At 45.2% G+C, this 19770-nt stretch overlaps 1 protein-coding gene across 2 annotated transcripts in view; it reads right to left on the reverse strand.

Moving 5' to 3' along the window:
- Nucleotides 1-6780: 6780 nt before the first annotated feature.
- The window catches only part of LOC119446574 (procollagen-lysine,2-oxoglutarate 5-dioxygenase), a 157506-nt gene continuing 144516 nt past the window's right edge, over nt 6781-19770 (reverse strand). For both annotated transcript variants that reach the window (XM_037711043.2, XM_037711042.2), the window contains 6 exons: nt 16285-16398; nt 15306-15374; nt 14674-14778; nt 13986-14132; nt 11338-11466; nt 6781-9855 (listed from right to left, as the gene is read on the reverse strand). In XM_037711043.2, coding sequence (XP_037566971.1) covers nt 9700-9855; nt 11338-11466; nt 13986-14132; nt 14674-14778; nt 15306-15374; nt 16285-16398 — 720 coding nt within the window. In that variant the 3' untranslated portion in view covers nt 6781-9699. The remainder of the gene's footprint in view (nt 9856-11337; nt 11467-13985; nt 14133-14673; nt 14779-15305; nt 15375-16284; nt 16399-19770) is intronic.

Raw genomic sequence — 19770 nt, forward strand, 5'->3', positions numbered from 1 at the left:
ATGGGAGTAAGAAAAGAGAGAAAAAAGTTGTCGCAGTTTCACCTGAAAGGCGAAGCAACAATTGCGATAGCAAATTTGTAGAGAGCTATACGGAGTAATGATATTAGCTTTATCAGCTGTATAAACTTGGACATGCAGCAGCACCGGCAACACGCAGAACTGTTGTCGACGCCGTCGGCGTTTTGCCCGCGTTCGCTCAAAATGCGTGCGGCGTTGGTGACTGTTGCCGGAGCCTCTGATATAAATAGGCACTTGGTGCCGCTGCTAAACGCCGCCTCCCTTCCCCCCCCCTCCCCCACGGCCTCTCGCGCGTCGGAAGAAGGCGCGTTTGCTCTACCTATATGGTGATTGTAAAGGAGGAAAGAGACGCCTACTTCTGCAGCCCTTAAGCGAGCACGGCGCAGAACGCGCGTTTGTTCTCCGCCGTGCGTTCACTCCCCGTGAAAGCGCGCGCCCCTCGCGCCCTTTCACTCGCACATACAGCGTTCGGCGCGCGGCGACGATTTCATCTTCATTGACGTCATACGGAACCTCACGGCGACGGCGACGGCGACGCCGACAGCAGAAATATGCTTTTGAGTGTCCATATAATTGCTATCGCAATAAAAACCGCAGCCGGTGGCTAGTGGTAGAGCGCCCGCCTCGGCTGCGGGAGGTAGTGGGTTCGATTCCCACCGCCGCCGGGCACCCACTGGTTCATATGGGTACAAGCGTACCCCGGCCTGGCGTTCGGCTTCCTTCAGGGCTGATACTCTTGGGAAAGGAGCCTGCGCCCTGAATTCCCGTCGAAACCCTCAAGAGCACAGAAAAAAGTGATGTTCTTGCCGCTCCCATGGTGGCCATTTCCCATGTGGCGTCGGATTTCTGCGACACGGGGCCCCAAACGCTATCGCGTTAATAGGGGGAAAAAATAACGCCTTCGGGTTGAGGACAAACACCCCTTTCCAAGCGTTGAGGTTGCTTAATGGCCGAACACCAAGCCAGGAGCGCGCTTGTACCTATTCTACCAGTAGGTATCCGGCGGCAGCACTTGTCTCACAGCCGCGCGGCGGATGCTCGTCAACAAGGCCGTCTGTGGTTGGACAAGAGGCACCCAGAGACGAGTCCTGAAATCTCTATTGGGCTCTCTTTCGAGATGTGAACCCCCACAACAGCCGAACATCAGGCCAGGGGACCCATTAGAAAAAAGTTGTCGCAGTTTCACCTGAAAGGCGCAGTATGAATTGCGATAGCAAATTTGTAGAGCTATACGGAGTCAGGATAGTAGTTTTATCAGCTATATAAATTTGGACATGCAGCAGCACCAGCAACGCGCAGAACTGTTGCCGACGCCGTTGGCGTTTTGCCCGCGTTCGCACAAAATGCGTGCGGCGTTGGTGACTGTTGCCGGAGCCTCTGATATAAAAAAGTGGTCGCAGTTTCACCTGAAAGGCGAAGCATCAATTGCGATAGCAAACTTGTAGAGAGCTATACGGAGTAATGATATTAGCTTTATCAGCTGTATAAACTTGGACATGCAGCAGCATCGGCAACACGCAGAACTGTTGTCGACGCCATCGGCGTTTTGCCCGCGTTCGCTCAAAATGCGTGCGGCGTTGGTGACTGTTGCCGGAGCCTGTGATATAAATAGGCACTTGGTGCCGCAGCTAAACGTCGCCTCCCTTCCCTCCCCCTCCCCCACGGCTTCTCGCGCGTCGGAAGAAGGTGCGTTTGCTCTACATATATGGTGATTGTAAAGGAGAAAAGAGACGCCTACTTCTGCAGCCCTTAAGCGAGCACGGCGCGGAACGCGCGTTTGTTCTCCGCCGTGCGTTCACTCCCCGTGAAAGACGCGCCCCTCGCGCCCTTTCACTCGCACATACAGCGTTCGGCGCGCGGCGACGATTTCATCTCCATTGACGTCATACGGAACCTCACGGCGACGTCGAGGACGACGGCGACGCCGACGGCAGAAATCTGCTTTTGAGTGTCCATATAATTGTATCGCAATAAAAAAGTTGTCGCAGTTTCACCTGAAAGGCGAAGCATCAATTGCGATAGCAAGTTTGTAGAGAGCTATACGGAGTAATGATAGTAGCTTTATCAGCTGTGTAAACTTGGACATGCAGCTTCATCGGCAACACGCAGAACTGTTGTCGACGCCGTCGTTGTTTTGCCCAAGTTCGCACAAAATGCGTGCGGCGTTGGTGACTGTTGCCGGAGCCTCTGATATAAATAGGCACTTGGTGCCGCAGCTAAACGTCGCCTCCCTTCCCTCCCTCTCCCCCCACTGCTTTTCGCGCGTCGGCACAAGGCGCGTTTGCTCTACATATATGGTGATTGTAAAGGAGGAAAGAGACGCCTACTTCTGCAGCCCTTAAGGGAGCAGGGCGCAGAACGTGCGTTTGTTCTCCGCCGTGGGTTCACTCCCCATGAAAGCGCGCGTCCCTCGCGCCCTTTCACTCGCACATACAGCGTTCGGCGGCGCGCGGCGACGATTTCATCTCCATTGACGTCATACGGAACCTCACGGCGACGGCGACGGCGACGCCGACGGCAGAAATCTGCTTTGGAGTGTCCATATAATTGCTATCGCAATAAAAGAATTTAATGAACGACTCCACGAAAGCTTCGCTTCACATATGCTCTAACATGTGCGTCAAATCTGTATAATTTTTTTTGCTATTAACGCGATAGCGTTTAGGGCCCCGTGTCGCAGAAAATCCGGCGTCGGCAACCGGCGTGTGATCGCGGGTAGCGGAGAAAATCATCCAACCACATCGACTGCGCAGGCCCTCTACGTGGTGCAAGGTATTGGTGAACAAAAATTGAATTTCTCACAGTGAAATCCGTCAGAAAAATAGTAAAGTACGACTTTACCATTTGACGTCGGATTCGCTGTCGGATTGTTTACCAATCGGCGTCGGATTGCAATTTGAATGTACGAGAAAACCTAATTCTGCTACGAGGAAACTCAAACATTTCTAGCAGACCTGCGCGCGACGGGGCAATAGCAAACAATAACTAATGAAAAAAGTTGTCGCAGTTTCACCTGAAAGGCGAAGCATCAATTGCGATAGCAAATTTGTAGAGAGCTATACGGAGTAATGATATTAGCTTTATCAGCTGTATAAACTTGGACATGCAGCAGCACCGGCAACACGCAGAACTGTTGTCGACGCCGTCGGCGTTTTGCCCGCGTTCGCTCAAAATGCGTGCGGCGTTGGTGACTGTTGCCGGAGCCTCTGATATAGATAGGCACTTGGTGCCGCAGCTAAACGTCGCCTCCCTTCCCTCCCTCCCCCCCTCCCCCACGGCCTTTCGCGCGTCGGTAGAAGGCACGTTTGCTCTACATATAGGGTGATTGTAAAGGATGAAAGAGACGCCTACTTCTGCAGCCCTTAAGGGAGCACAGCGCAGAACGCGCGTTTGTTCTCCACCGTGCGTTCACTCCCCGTGAAAGCGCGCGTCCCTCGCGCCCTTTCACTCGCACATACAGCGTTCGGCGCGCGGCGACGATTTCATCTCCATTGACGTCATACAGAACCTCACGGCGACGGCGACGGCAGAAATCTGCTTTTGAGTGTCCATATAATTGCTATCGCAGTAAAAGGTGCTAGGGCCTTCACATTTTAATATAAGACAACTTATATTGCCCCTGAAAAAACGTCTTTCCAGCAATGCATTTCAGTTTAAAAGTGAAGCCAACTTTAAGGGGATCGGTGTAAGCTTGGTCTTTGTAAGCTGGCTTTCCCACGTTCAGTGGTGCAGTGAATGAAGCCTACTTGCCGTATGCGAACGATGCGATGCGAACGGGTCCTGACAACGCTATCGCGTTCTACTCTTAAAGGCGAAGCTTAAGCGTCCTCCAAGTTTTTTATTTATTTATTGGTAGCTGTATGAGCAGGTGCAAGTAAATATCCCCGGGTGAATGTAACTCGAGGCGTTTGTCTGTGTCATAGCACAAGACGAAGCATAATCAGTAACAGTGCACTCTGAAAATCTCAAGAATGCTACGCTGTTTACATAAAATCAATAAAATCAAAATTATTGGCAGCTGTTCTATTTCTTAGGCCATCATCAATATACATATGTTACCAGTTCGCTATGTATAGTTGCGAGATTGTGCGCGATTATTCATAGATTAATTGCTACTTTTAGCCGACATGCAAGGAATTTTAGTTCACGGGAACTCTTAGCCACTGGCCATTTGCGACCGCTGTCATCTATAGTTTGCTATTATGACTTGTCAATGCCATTTCCCAAGAAGCGCTCTTATACTTACATTCGCTCCTTCGGTGTCGCGATTGGCTGATTCAGTTTTTGCTCACACTTAATGCGCACGAACAAATTCATGGATAGAAGCCAATATGCTCGTTCGGCAAGGCACTCATTTGAATATTCACAAAAATAAAGACTTAAGAACACGCGTTAATCAGTTGTTCATGTACTGATGACACCCTCCAACACTTTCTTACCAAAGTTGCAAAACGTCATGGACACGACGGGGCATTATTCTGGGCGCTGCTTGCACGAAGCAGCTTGCCGATGGGAAATTTTAGATTGGGCCCGCCCAGGTGGCTCAATGGCGTTTTGCTTCTGTGTACTAGGTCGCCGCGATTCGATTGCTGCCTGCGGCGGCTGCAATCCGATGGGGCCGCAATGCAGGCAGGCTTCGTGTACAATGTACAATAAATAACTGCAGGTGATCAAAACTAATCAATCGGTCAAGCTTTAAAAACCTTCTGGCGTGTTGAAAAGCTTCCTGCAATTGAGACGGGAGTTGTCGGGTGGCATAAGTCAGGAGTTCCATGCAACAGCCGCTTCTGTCACTAAAGCACTTACTGTGTGGTTTTCCAACCAAAAGTATGTATTTGCGGGCAAAATGCATGAATCTCTTGCAAGAATTCTTCAAACGCGTTTTGTGTCAATCACGTTCAACACTGTGTTCAAACGTCAGTAAGTACTGAAAAGTGTAGCTAGGTGAGGTTATGAACAAGACTGAGTAACTGGTAGGTGTGCGTAGAGATAAGCGTGGGTGAATAAGTAAGTAGGAGTTGGCATCAGTGTGAGTGAGGGGCGACGATATGTCAATGTACACGAGTATGAACGTTAGTGACCACCGCTGAGCGCGAGTGAGCCTATGAATCCGAGTAGGTGAACACGGGCTTGCTGCAGAGCTATATGCGACCGAATAAACTCGGATACTCTCGATGCGGTAGCTTATTGTGACCAGTTCTCTGCGTGCCAACCCAGAAAACCTGACAACTAGGCTGCTCATTCTAGTGAGCTTCCTACTTGCAGCGTTAAGAAATTTGCTTGTTTGTGTGTCGCGAGGCTTTCGCAATTGGCGATACGGGAATGAAGCCAGGCTTTGTCAGTGCCAAAGGAAGTGCTGGAGGGTTCCCGAGCTGCTCCAGCGCAGCTCGCAAGTTCCATATGCGTTTGTCCACGTCTAGCTCATTGAATAAAGCTGCGGCCCATTCCTTCTTTCACCCCAGCCCATAACGTGCCCGTGTTCCGCCCGCAAGTGAAAGGGGGACTAACGACTCTTTGCGGATTTCCACACGTTCCCAAGACTGCTTGCTCAACATATACGTGCATAGTTCAAATTCCGGAAGACCAGCCCTTACATAAAATACACAAAGAACGACACACGTACACTGTGTCGTTCTTCTTTGTGTATTTCGTTTAAGCGCTGGTCTTCCAGAATTTGAACTATGCTACACCAACCGATTTTACCCAACATGACGTACGTGCAATCTCGAATCTGCAAGGCTGTATCAGAGGATTGTTTCCTATGCTACACCAACCGTTTCTACTCAACTGACATTCGTGCACTCTCGAATCTGCATGGACGTGTCAGGGGATTGTGTCCTTAAGCACCTTCCATCCAGCGTAGGCGTGTAAATCAATTGCTGCGCAATAGCGCAGTAGTTACCGCGTCCCGCACCGAACTACAAATCGCCAGAGACACGAGTTCGAATATTTGTGGTAGGCATTAATTTGTTCTAAGTGCGCAAGCGATTATTTGGCTATGCTCCGCGTGTTCCGCCGACGTTCGTACATGCAACACCTAATGCGCTAAAATAACGAAACCGTTGAATACCGTGTGCTCTTTAATTAGCAGGTTCTAATGCACTTTAGATATCTATGAGGCGACTCTATATACAGCCATCAGGTTGTGATCTATTGTCTGATAACGTGGAACAGAGATGCGCTCGCTGACACGCTACCTTGTAGCTCAAAGTGACCTGCACTATAAGCCGGTTTGCTGGGGCAGGGATGGTCTACAGTACATGCAAATGCAGTTTGTTGGGCAAAGAACGCTGGAAATTTATGATCACTTCCGCATTAACGTTCTGATCATTAAAATTGAAATTTTCGCTTGCCGCTCTTTAGTTCTCTCTAAAATTTTGCAACTATATTTTATTCTTTGTTCACATTGTTTCATAAAACACTTGGTAACCTTCTTTGTCTGCTTTGTCCAGAATTTCAGTTACAGACTGGCGGTGAAACCAGTCTTTTAAGCAGCTCACTTCTACAATTGCAAGGTCCATATACAACGGAGGTGTTTCCTATATTCTTTACGTAATAAGGCATTCAATGATGGCACGTGCTTCATTGAACAACGGGGACCAAAAAATGTGAAATTTTAGCAATAACAGAGCAGTAATCAGCGGAAGATATTTCAAATTTCATAAGTATATCCATCATTTCATTATAATTTGAGCAAGCCTAGCTGAAGTGAGCCCTAAGAAAGTATGACAAGGTGCACGCAGGTGTTCTAAAAACTGTTTATTGTTTGTACAAAATACTTTTTCAAGCAGTTTTTCAACCACAAGTGTGCTCAAGTACTGGCTACAAATTAAGTCCGAAGAATCATCCCCTGCAGCAGAGCAAGCTGAGCCAATGTAAGCCCAACATTGTGCAACACTGCCCAACAATGGACAATGTAGGTGCCACACAATACCTACATAGGCCCACTAACGGTGTTGCTAGGGACGTGGGCTAAACAGTGATTGCAAAAGATTATTGGCACCTACAACAAGCCACTAGAGCAAAAAAAAAAAAGGTAAACAGCGGCAAACACCAACATAAAGCATTGGTGCAGCAAAAAAAGCAGTACACTTATGTCTTTGGATACATGCAACATTCAGCAACACATTCTTCTGCACTGTATGCAACTAAGAAATTCTCTGCCATAGAACTAAGACACACACCTGCATGATAGTCGGGCCAAAGATGTACACTGAGTTAAAAGTAAGTGGCAGACACCGTAAAGTTTACTACAAAGTTCTTGGTTGGATCCAGGGTATACAAGAAAAAAAGTTAGTATTCTCAAACCAACATCAAAATACATGCTGTAGTAAACTAGCCAACAATGATTCAGTACTGTTCTTTTTTTTTTCTGAGTACAGTTTCAGCACTGGTAAAAGACTAGACTATATCGAGAGAAAAGATAACAAATGCAGGCTAAACAAGCATAACCGAAAAGCTTAAGCAGCTTGAAAACACATAAGACAGAATGGCGACATATAAATAGGGCCTCAAAAAGTTGAAAGTGTAAAATGAAACGTCATTGTGGCAGTTTGGCACTTTTAAAACATGCACAGCTATTGTGTTCATAAGTGACAGCGCACTCCTAACATGTTTATATGTAAAAAATATACAGCTGAGTGCAAAAGTGTTCAGAGCATGGAATAAGCATAAAAATGAAATTTCCTCGCAACTTGACCACTCACTTTGGAAATCCAATAAGCAAAGTGATAGTTGCATGTGGAAATATCCACCACACATTCTGATTCAAGGGCAAATGCATTGGCTGCAATGAAATTTTGCTTTTTCTCAGAACCCGTGCTCTGAAGACTTTTGCAGTGGGGTACCAGTGAAGATAACAGCACTCGTGTGGAATAAGGACAAGTTCTGTACACTGCAACTTTATACGCACTATTTCAGGCCACAATTTGCAGTATTTTTTCAGACGGATCCAAATGTAGCACAGGATTATGCATGCATGCATGCATGCATGCAAAGGTCTGATAGAGTGGCAAAATACAGCGATTAAAAAGCATTGCACATACCGATATAGTTTGTTGATTGAAGTCAGCAATATTGCTAGAATCTGGTAATATAAAAAAATTTTATCTTGTTTAGTGACATTTTTAATCTTTATGTTCTGCAAAATATAGTGAAAGCAGACATATCATTAACATGCAATCATTGTGCTTGTGCTCTGTGCAATTTGTCAAATAAAAACAAGAAAAGCAGCAACTTGGGATGAAATATTAAGAAGCCTTTTATGGAGTTATGCTGACATAGTCCAGCATCCTAAAACAAGAATAAACAGGTGCTTGCTTTGTCTCTAAGTTGATAATCCTTTCTAACTATTCCGTAGAAACTACTGTGTGTCAAGGGGCAATGAATATGCCAGGTTCATCTTAAGATTACAATAATTTACTGCAAAAAAATTTAGGCACCATGAATGATGAAAAAAAAATTTGTCCTTTCAAAAACCATTACAATTAAATCATTCAAACCCTTCTACAGGAAGAAGGCAATCTAGAAATGCACAGCAAAGATCGAACAAAGCTAGCCCACACCAAGAAACAGTACTTGCTCAAGACAGACTTTGTGACAATGAATAGTCATTACCTTGACATGCTGATTGTGCTACTATACAGCATATAAAGTGAAACGTTTGACTAGATGCACAAATGGCAGTAGCAGCAATTAAATTCAGAGACAAGTTCTTCATAAAAGTAGGGATAAAATAGCAGGAGATGGCATTTTAGTAAGTCAAACAAATGGTTGTGAAGCCATGATAAAAATCATCATATAAAACAGTGACCAAGAGAGTCTAAACCACATTGCACTAAAGAAAAAAGAAGATGGTTGCTTACTCTTTAACAAGTGCAGACGTTAGTGCCATCTAGACATGTCATAACCCACAACTTACTATTCCAAACAATGATGCTAAGACGGCAACTGCAATTGTATGAAGACTGCAGTTTGATGCAATAATTGGCTTATGGTGATTAACCAGAATGAAAAAAGTAATTGTTCAGAACTAGGATTCATGACATGAAAAACATGAGAACATGAGCAAAATCTAGGATTTAAAACTACACAGCACATCATAGCACAGTGCATCTAGTAAAACATGGTAAACCTTGCACATTCATCTTGAATTCTTTAAAAAAGTACAAGTAAAAATGACAGTAGCAAGGGCATTCGATCATGGCAGCTCCAAGTCACATCATTATACCAAACAGCTTTTCATGAGACTGTTGAAGGCACGTGTAAAAAAATATGGCTTTGCTATATAGCTGTCACACACACCACATCCATTCATTTTACAGTTCTTTTACGCCATCTGACACCTTCTTGGGCATGTTAAAAATGCTGATGACGGAGCTCCTTCAATATGCTGGCCAGCGTTGCAAAAGGGCCACAAGCTGCTGCGATAGCGCTATCACTATGCAAAAAAAAAAAATGCTTGACTTCATCACAAGATCCAGAGACATTTCACAAAACTGTAAACTGTCAGCAGACTTCATGTACCTTGCACAGAGTACTGTGTGTTGCAGCCATCGTGAAGATTCAGAAGCACTTCAATTTCATAAGACTTACTGAACAGAAGAAGAATAAAAACTTAAACCCTTCATATTAAATGTATAAGCGCACATGGCCACATTGCAGCAAATGAAGAAAGGGTCTTTAAGGGTCCACAAAAGAGACCATAATGTAGCGCGTCCCTTTTGTAACCGCCAATCCTTCATGGTAGTGCGTCAGGCGTCCAGGGTGCATCAAGCTCCAGCCACGTTTCAGGTCTATGACGCTGCAGTTGTACCTTAGAAAGTGGCAGCCACCACCCTGGAATAAAATGTACATAAATTTGCACTTGAGTTTGCACAAAATTTGGCCAACTTTAATTAAAGGGCCCCTTACCAGGCTCTGTTGAAAATGTTAGTTATATACTGGAAGTAACAAAGACTGTCCAGTTAATGTTCTACCATAAGAACTTTTAAGAAGGGTTTAGAAATAGTGGAGGATGACAGAAGAAAGGGATAAGACAGGCAGGTTAACCAGATTAAAAAAAATTTTTTCCAACCCTACACTAGGTAATGGGAGAGGGGGAGGTAAAAAGATAAGACAGCGGAGAGATAGAGGCAGGGAGCACAGACACAAAATCCCAGCTCGCCACTGTCAACGCAGGCTATCACAGCACAGCATCACTTGCAGTACAACAAATACCAATTCAGGCTACAACCGCTTGAGCAAGTCTGTTCATTAACAATTCAGCAGTGCCTTTGTTGTCCTCACCTGTGATGGATTATGAGGTCGGCATTATAATATGGTTTGCACGATGTATAAAAATACTGGAGATAGAAGCAAATGGAATGTAAGGGATTGTGCGAGGAGGCATGATACCCTTTCTGCAGTGGACGTTTTCTCCAATTGCCTCAACTAGCGTTCGCAAGTGATAACCCTCACCTGCCTTCTCGCATATGTTGAGCGTCCACACAATGTTTATGTCATAATCCCCACCTCCTTTATTTATTTTCTCTCTCTTTTCTTTATTTGCAGCACAACACCCTTCCCCTGGTGGATTTGTGTTTTGTGGGAGCCTCTGAGTAGTTCCTACTGCTGCTGGCTATTTGTGCCCTGCAGGTGGTGCATGTGACTCACAGGAAGTGCCCCTGACATCAGTGCTAGTGGGGAGAGCAGCTCCTTCGTGAAAGACACACAGACTTTCATATTCAGCTGTTCAGGCATTCCGCTGTCTTTGCTGCCTACATTGGTGCAGTACTTTGCAGAAATGATCGTCACCATGTGATCTACTCCCCATGTTTGTTGGCTTGCAAAGCCCAGCCTGGTGAAAAGCCTTCAACACATTCACACCGACCTGACAGAGACTATAAGCATCAAAAAGGAAGTATTTGAAATCATGATTATTATTGACATTTCTCCAAGTATTGGTGATAGGATGTTAGTATGAGCAACATGCTCAAATTTTAAAATGTTTTTAGAAAACACATTTTTTGCAACATGAAATATTTGAAAAGGCTATATTTAGCTGTGCAATGTAGGTACAATAGCAGAAGACAAGAATATTCCTACTGGGGCACAGTCCATGTCATCTATATTGTTAAGGTGAACACTTCATAAATTTGTGGGCACAAGGAGTAGATGCTCACATGTACATGTAAGCATCTACTCATTATGCCCAGATTTACTATAACTCAGAATTACATTAAGTGCAGACAATTACAAACCATAAGCAAACTAGAGGAAGAAGGTGTGAAAATAGCCCACAAATCAGAAGAAGGCATAGTATTTTATGAATGCACTTACCTCGTAGTCCACACGAGGTCTGTTAAGAGCAATATTAATAGTGTATGTTGATGAATCATGGTGTGGACGTAGGAAGTACTGCTCCTCCGGATGATAACGAACAACAAAGTTCATAATGGCCTTTGGAGGCTGAAAAGTGGAAAATGACACTCATGTGCAAGGGGAAAACACATTCAAATAGGGACAGTTTATGCGACCCAGCTAGTGAGCAAAAAGTCACAGGCCTGCGCGGCACACGCAGCACAGTCACAGCGTAAGCTGGTTGAGCGGCGCAAGAGTAGTTCCAATTTCGGCACCACGCACAACAAGGTCTTCACAGCAAAGTGTCTTCGCCTCGATTTTGACGCGAACAATCTGAACTGTCCGCCCGGCGTCGGCGTCGACGGGGAGATGCGGCTTCTAATGCTCTCTGCACAGCAGTCTGCTGAGCCCGATGATGCCTGGTTGTAGCCGTGCACGTAGCTCTATGATTCGCTTCTTCAGCAGCGGTTCGTACCTTGCGAGGAGACGCCATAACGTGTACCGAAGAGGTACCCAGAATACATGGCACACATCTAACATCGGGATAGTGTTGACTGCGCGCCTCGTCTGAATTGCATTGCATCTGAATCGCATCTCGTCGCACACGGCGGTTGCAGGCACGTTAACTAGATGGCGCCACCATACTGGCGGAGGATCGGGTCGTGTGCGCCTGCCTATGTGCGCAGGCGCAGAGGCGCAGGGCGCATATAAAGGGAATTTTTCTTCTGCGTGATAGCAAGCGCTTGTGTGCCTCAGTGGTAAAGTATCCAACTCCCACGCAGCGGGCCTGGGTTCGATCCCGGCGGAGAGCGGGTACTTTTTTTCGCATTTCCGGCGATAGCGGCTACGGGGCGGCGGTGGAATCATCGCGACCAGGAACAGCTATTGGAATGAGCCCATAACAGCTTATGCTGTAAAACCCTCTAGAAAGTTTGTTATGCCTAACCAAAAAAGAAAAGCACATGACACAAATTTGAAGGTATTAAATGTTCTTTTCTGTAATCCGCAATGTTAAAAACGAAGAAATGTTCTCAATACCTGTGTTATAACCTTAGGAAGAAGCTTTACCTCGAGAGATTGAATCTAAATACATGGAAAAAGATAAATCATGTTGCACGTCATCTACTGCACCAAACTTAATGAGGCTCGTTTTATTTATATAGGCCGTAGATTTTTTTCAGAAGTCGTTGAAACTCACAAAGTTAAGAAAAAAAAAGTTGCAGTGGCTTAGCTCGGCTATGCCAGGATATACGTAGCGTTAGCAAAGGTTCAGCTGATTATTCTTAGCTTTCCTGGTTGTCTAGATTGTCAAGGATTAGCTTGATTGTCATGCTTACTGCTGCTCCAATGACACACACGCGGTATACGTATTATGTGGCACATGTATTCATTCCTCCTACGCTCAACCGCTAATTGCCAGGCAACTACTTCGGGATCCGATGAGTCAAGTTTCTCCGTTCTTCTGCGCTGTTGAGCAGCATTTGTGCTCTCCTTCTCCATGGCTATACCACACTGGCAAACACCAGTCAGAAGCGCAGCGGCTCCAGCGCAGTGTCAGACGGCGACTGCACAGCGAGCGCGTGCCGGCGCCAGTGCGTCTACCACGGCTACGACGTCACTCCTCTGGAATGCGCAGACCGGCGGCGGTGAGTCGCGCGCGGCGGAGTGCGCGAGAGGTGCCGGTTCCGGTGGCTCCGGTGCGCAAGCCGTGTGACATCACTGATCCTTGCGCATGCGCAGCACGGCTCTTGATGTGCCGCGCGAAATGGGGGCTTGGCTAGGCCAGTGTAGCTAACGCTACAAAAAGGCTCAACTACTAAGTTTTCAACTCTGTAATTCACTAATAAATAATAAATAACCATATCACAATTCCATAAACTGCACCGGTTACGACATGCAAAGCGTAAAAAAATTTATGTATTATGCACCGCTCTCAAATATACCACTAATTTGTGAGTATCAATTTTGCAAAACTCTTGTAAGCATAATAACTTCATGTAAGCTGTAAACTCATATATAACATTTGTCCACTTAAGATCCAGATGCAGTTCACAGAACTGTCATATCTGTTTTTTTTTTGTGCAGAGTTGCAGGTTTGTAAATTTGTAGTGCAATTTTTTTTAAACTTGCCAATTTGTGGCAATCTTTGCAAAATTTCGAGGTCCTAAATCATAATTCTGCTTTCTACAGTGATTAAATTTTAGCTCTCTTTTTAAAATGCAATAAATTTCCTTGGAATTCGTCCAGCAGTTGTGTTATGAGAGCATTTCAGCGTTTTACATGTATTTGAATGGGGAAATCGGAGTTGGCCCCAAAGCTGCCTCTTAGGACTTTGCTTAGAAGGTGCGAAATTTGAGTTATTGACTGTTTGCACATAAATGCATTTGCAATTGAAACTGATAATACAATAAATGCTCTCTCCAACAGGAGAAGTGCTTATTTATGTGGTAACTCAAAAAACTCTGCTTCTGCATCACAAATATTTACAGAATGAGTGGGACATTTCTGTCTTCTTTATAGCCACTTTGATTTGTTTACCGAGCTTGATCCACAACCAAAAGTCAACAGTGTACAGAGTGAAAGTGAAGATGCATATAGTTTACACTAATATGCTGAAAGATACTCACATCATGAAAGTATCCCAGAAACACTTTTTCTTGCACAGGCCTGATGTATTCCCTGAGGAAGAAAAGCCAGTGCTGTTCCAAGCCGACCTGGTTCATGTGAATGTCCCTAGTTGGGACATTCTCATAGCCACCAGCAAGTCGTTCGTCCTGGAAAAACATGTCACCAGAAGATAAGACGCAAAGTAAGGATTGCAAATCTCTCACAGCGCCTTGATGTCAACAGAACTTAATTGGTGGGCATACCAGGTCGTATGCATTTACTGTGTTCAATCGTATTTCTGTTTCTCATTTTTACTATAGGTCTTAGTCTGACCTGGAATAAAGTCTTTTCTCTCTCTCTCATTTTTGCAGCTCATAGAAAATGCAGCAATTCTACCACTGTATCCCATTCAAGAGTTAGGTATTCAGTCTTATGATAAATTTGCCTCCACATGCAAACCAAGAAATCTCAATCAGCAGCTTTTTCTCCCCTCCCTTTTGCCTATTATGTCCTTGTTTCCCCATACAATATTTATTCATTACTTTATTCAATATTTAACAATTACCTCCCCACATCTATATACAACTTGATTCAAAATTTTTAATATTTAAATAACCCTAAATTTCTTTTTCTTTAAAAAACAGCCAATAAGCTTCTTAAAACTGCATTTCTCTCGGTGTATCCAAAAGTGTGGAAATATGCTCTTACCTCATTCGTGCCACTGGACCACTTTCCAAAGTTTTCCATTATCTGAATCAGATGTTCACAGAAGATCTCAGAGACAACAGGGAACCAGTAAACATCTGGACAAGGCTGGAATGTATGAAAATTTGACAGAATAAGCACACTTACCAATTTTTAAGAACTGCACTATAAAAGAAAGATGAAACTTGCACTGGAAGGAGTTCGGAATTGTGCAGTAGGCTTTATGAGGTCAAGCAATTCCTGCTGTGCTAGAGTTACATCTAGCCGATGTTTCGTCATGCTGTAAGCGATCCTGTCTACGCCTTTTGCACAAATTTTTGATTACCGCCCAGTTTTAAATTACACTCTTTTTATGCTCCCATATTATATATCATCTGACACAGACCAGAGCCTGAAAGCTGAGGTACTTGTTTGCCATACAAGCCTTTACAGCTAGGACAAGTGTAGACTAGAATAGTTTTTCCGCCTCAATGTTCACGTCTCTGTACACCATGCCTTTTATTGCCCTTAAGGCACTTTTTTGTTTTTTGGCCTGCTCCTTTCTGTATCGCCTTTGGGCTTTGAAGGTATGTGAAACAAATAAAATAAACAAAGATAACAAATGGAGATAGGTATCAAAATTTTATGGACCTCACCATATCAACTTTGTAGCTGGGATCAAGAACTTTGGTGTAATTTTCATGAAGGTAACGCCGTTCCCAGTCCTGAAAGTAGAGCACTCCACATGAAAATCAGGAAATACTAGTTGTATGAAAGACAAATGGTACAAAATGCTTAAAAAATTGGCTTTGACAATAAAGAGATCGGTTTAATTTTGCTAGTAACTCCGGTATGGTTTTCAAGCAACTAGAAAATTACAGTATCTCTCGCATGCACCACATGATGTACTGACACATGCAAAAACATCCAAAAGAACTAGCAAGCTTAAAGTAGCAGCATAACATCAAGCAAAACAAAGCTCATAAGCTTTATGCAGTGCTTTACGCACTGATAAGCAATGGTGATGGTGAATCACAGTTTTGCCTAACACTTAATCAGTAGAACTTTAATGTTTATTACTTAACATATAAGGAGAACCTGTGCACTGTTAACGCAGTACGTTGCTACTAATATTGTTTATTACCATTAACTTAAAAAATCAGAAGTAACCTCGCAATGTCAGTGGTATCCAACATGGAGGATGGAAAGAATCAGGAGAAAGCATTGTGCAACACCATTGAAGCCAAACTTATCGGCCCAACACATGATCATCATGTCAGAGCGGGTGGTAAGTTTTAGTGCCCCTGCTCTGCAGGCAGAGCTGCAGTAGGGCAACTGAACAAGTGTGCACAGACTAAAAATACTGGGAACCAAACATTCTTGACCAGTACGCTGAGTCTCAGAGGTCACATGTTGGGCTGATACTGCGCGATGTAATGCTCTTTTCTAGTTTATTTCAGTCCTCCAGGGTATCCAAAGAAATAATGCAAAAATGTTTTGCCACCACTCCAGTAATCATCATGCTTTCAAGAAAACTAGCATATAAATGGTCTTGAACATGCCAGTCTACTCAATATAAGCTGCATCTTAGACTCTACTCATTCAAAAATTCAGAGTAGGGACATAATTTCATACCTTTTGATTGCTGTAGATTTCATAGAAGTCTGGGTTCTTGTGCCTGATGTCGAACGTTTCAGCATTAACGAGATGGCCGTAGTTATCCATGTTTGTCATGAACATAAATATACCCTAAAACAGAAAAAGAATAGTTTTATCAGTTAACCACGAGAAAAATCAATACTAAATTGTAATAAACATATGCACAGCTGTTAAAACATGTTAAACATAGTTTCTACAGCGCACAAGAACCGCTATATTCCCAATAGCAATTACACAGCAAACATCTGCCCTGTAAGTTGCTTCACCCGCGGAGCACAGGTACCATGCAGAAAAGCTCGCTTGCCGTTTCGCTACCTTTCGTTACGACTTTCTGTGGGAATGAAGAGAAAGCTTCGGGGCCGGAGCTTCTGAACATGTGTTACCGCGCCAAGTAGTCCGGCAGCGTTTGACAGCGCCTTTGTTTTTTCGGAACAGACGCTGAATCGACGCAGCTTCCGCGAGCGACGGTTTAGCGTTTGCTGACAAGAGATAGGCAAAGCCACAAAATAAGTCAACACTCACTGGTGTGCTTTGTCTTATTTACCAGTTGTAAATAAAGTGTTTATGTTTTCTCTTCCCCAGCTTAAACTAACGCGAATGAAAATGTTGTACTTTTTTCAGACGCGCTGCCGCTTGTAAGCGCTTTGCCTCCATAGGTTTCCTTTCATTGCCAAAGAAATTTGTCCGCGAGTATAACACCACCGTACTAGGAGTTTCCAAGTAGAATGAGCTACATTAATATTTAAATTTCTTTATTATTGCTATTTGTTTTAATGAGAAGCATTCTTTGGCAACTTCAGGCAATTTGAGCGTATCTATCTATCTATCTATCAGCCTCCTACGCCACGGTGCCGACGTTGCCTACCAACTTGAGCCGCTGGACATATGCTTGTGTTCTCGATGCCCTCGTGGTCGCGGCACCTTTGTCATTCGAGTTTCGCCATTCGACTCTCGTCTCTGATTTTCGCGTATTACCTGCACTCGAGCCAGGTGACGCGTAAGAAAATCCGGGCACCTCGGTCGCGGAACGCCGGATAGTGTTTTTTCATTTTTTTCGTATGAACAGCGATTCAAAAGCAAGTTTCTCACGAGAGTTGATGTCCAATCGCCGGACAGCAACGCGCCACCTCTTCGTTCCTCCTCACGCCCGCACCGGACTTTTACCGCCCTCCTCGTATATGGCAGGCCGTTTAATCGAGTATCGAGGCCTGCTCTTTCATGTTGCACGCGGAGTCTGAGCACGACAACGCGGCACCGAACTCCAGCACGGCACCGTCATTACAACGAATCGAATCGATGGCCCCGGCTTATGAAGCTAACAAAGAAGCTCTTAGAGAGGCGCAGCTTCGGCGAAAAGTGCGTCCAACTCGGACTTTCCGTTCCTCAGGAGTTTACTTGCGCAGCTCAAGGATGGCGTACTAGTGGGGTACTACTGTGCGCAGAGGAAGAGAAACGTGTTCGCAATGATCGAGCAGCTAGGTACGCCCACGCTCTTTCTGACCTTCAGCATGTCCCAGCTCCACAATGAGTGCCTGCTCGAACTCATTGAGAGAGTCAATGAGCTGGTAGGGTTGACGCCACAGCCCCTGTGCTACCACGGCAGGTCAATTATCGCCGCAACACAACTGGCCTTGTGGTAACCAGAAGTCAGGGTTACGACAGAAATTGCTGTCGGTACGACAGGATATACCTTTTGTGACGTCAGGACGACAAATAGCCCTGTAGAAACATTTGCTGCCGCGTCCTGACTTGTCCTGGCATTCGTCGCAATATCGACATAATATCGCAATATGCACGCAAGCGCGATCTGCCACTGAACCCTGATATTTCGTATCAGCGTCAGTAATACACATTCCCTCTGATAGCTAATAAACACGTTGTCTCTTGCCTCTTCTATAAACGCACCTGAGAAAATTCGTTTACATGGAGAGGTCTTGTAAAATTTCGAAAAGAGCGCGTCAAGCTGTGCCTCACCACAAAGCTTTGCCGCTCCACGCATATGAGCGTCCCTAGGAACCGCAAATGCTGCAGTGCGTACGATCCTAGGCACAATGGAAGCAGATCGAATTCCTCGCGCTTTTCTGTTTTCGAAATCACCAATAAGAAATTTTCCACGGGACCAGCGATCTCCGAAAATTACGCCACAAGTTGTCTCTCACGATGACCAAACATTTTATTACTGAAGAATTTCACACGCCACGAGCGCTTGAAGACTTATCACTCTTAAAAAAAAAAAAAAGAAACGCAGCTTGTTTTCATAATCAAGCCAAGAATGCAGTCGCGAACTTGTTACTCAAGTTTACGGTCGCTCGTTCCTTCGGCCGCTTCGAAAACCAACGTAATTACTTTCTCCGAGACGATGTAGTATAATTTCGCAATTATCGGCGCCTGGCCAATGGAATGGCCAATGTAATAAATGACCCGCAATATTTTTACAACACGACGCTGTTTGCGTAATCAAGCAAGATCGTTTTTCTTTTTATATGACACGAATTTTCGGTGAGAAAAAAAGAAAATGTCGCAATTTCACCCGAAAGGCGAAGCATCAATTGCGATAGCAACTTATAGTAGAGAGCTATACAGAGCAAGGATAGTAGTTTTATCAGCTGTATAAACTTGGACATGCATCAGCACCAGCAACGCGCAAAACTGTTGTCGACGCCGTCGCCGTTTTGCCCGCGTTCGCACCGAACGCGCGCGGCGTTGGTGACTGTTGCCAGGGCCTCTGGGGGCGGCTCGGAGGTTTTCGACGAGATCAGAACGGGAAACTCGTCGAGCTGCGTCGGAAGTCTTTACCTTCTCGCCTCACAATGTTTTTACATAAATACGCACTTGGTGCCGCAGCTAAACGTCGCCTCCCTTCCCCCCCCCCCCTCCCCCGCCTTTCGCGCGTCGGAAGAAGGCGCGTTTGCTCTATATATATGGTGATTGTAAAGGAGGTAAGAGGCGCTTAATTCTGCAGCCCTTCAGGGAGCACGGCGCAGAACGCGTGTTTGTTCTCCGCCGTGCGTTCGCTCCTCGTGAAAGCGCGCGTCCCTCACGCGCTTTCACTCGCACATACAGCGTCCGGCGCGCGGCGACGGTTTCATCGCCGTTGACGTCATACGGAACCTCACGGCGACGGCGACGCCGACGGCAGAAATCCTCTTTGAGTGTCCATATAATTGCTATCGCAATAAAAAATTCACCGACGATTACGATACTCTCTAATGCGAAATTTGAGCGCAGCTCTATACGTGTTTTCATTTCGCGATATGTTGGCTGGCGCGGACAGTTTGTCTCGTGCGGCACGTTGCAAACGGAGCGAAGTGTGGCGCGACAGCCTTGCTAATCTGGAGATCGCGAGAGCCAGCGTGTGGGCGGATGCTTGGGTGCGATTTACAGCAGCCGCCGCCGACAGACCTCCCAGACGACGCGCACTACTCTGGCGCCATCTCGTTTCCATCGTCGCCGCACTACGCA

Source organism: Dermacentor silvarum, chromosome 3, assembly GCF_013339745.2.
Source record: "Dermacentor silvarum isolate Dsil-2018 chromosome 3, BIME_Dsil_1.4, whole genome shotgun sequence".
NCBI lineage: Eukaryota > Metazoa > Arthropoda > Arachnida > Ixodida > Ixodidae > Dermacentor > Dermacentor silvarum.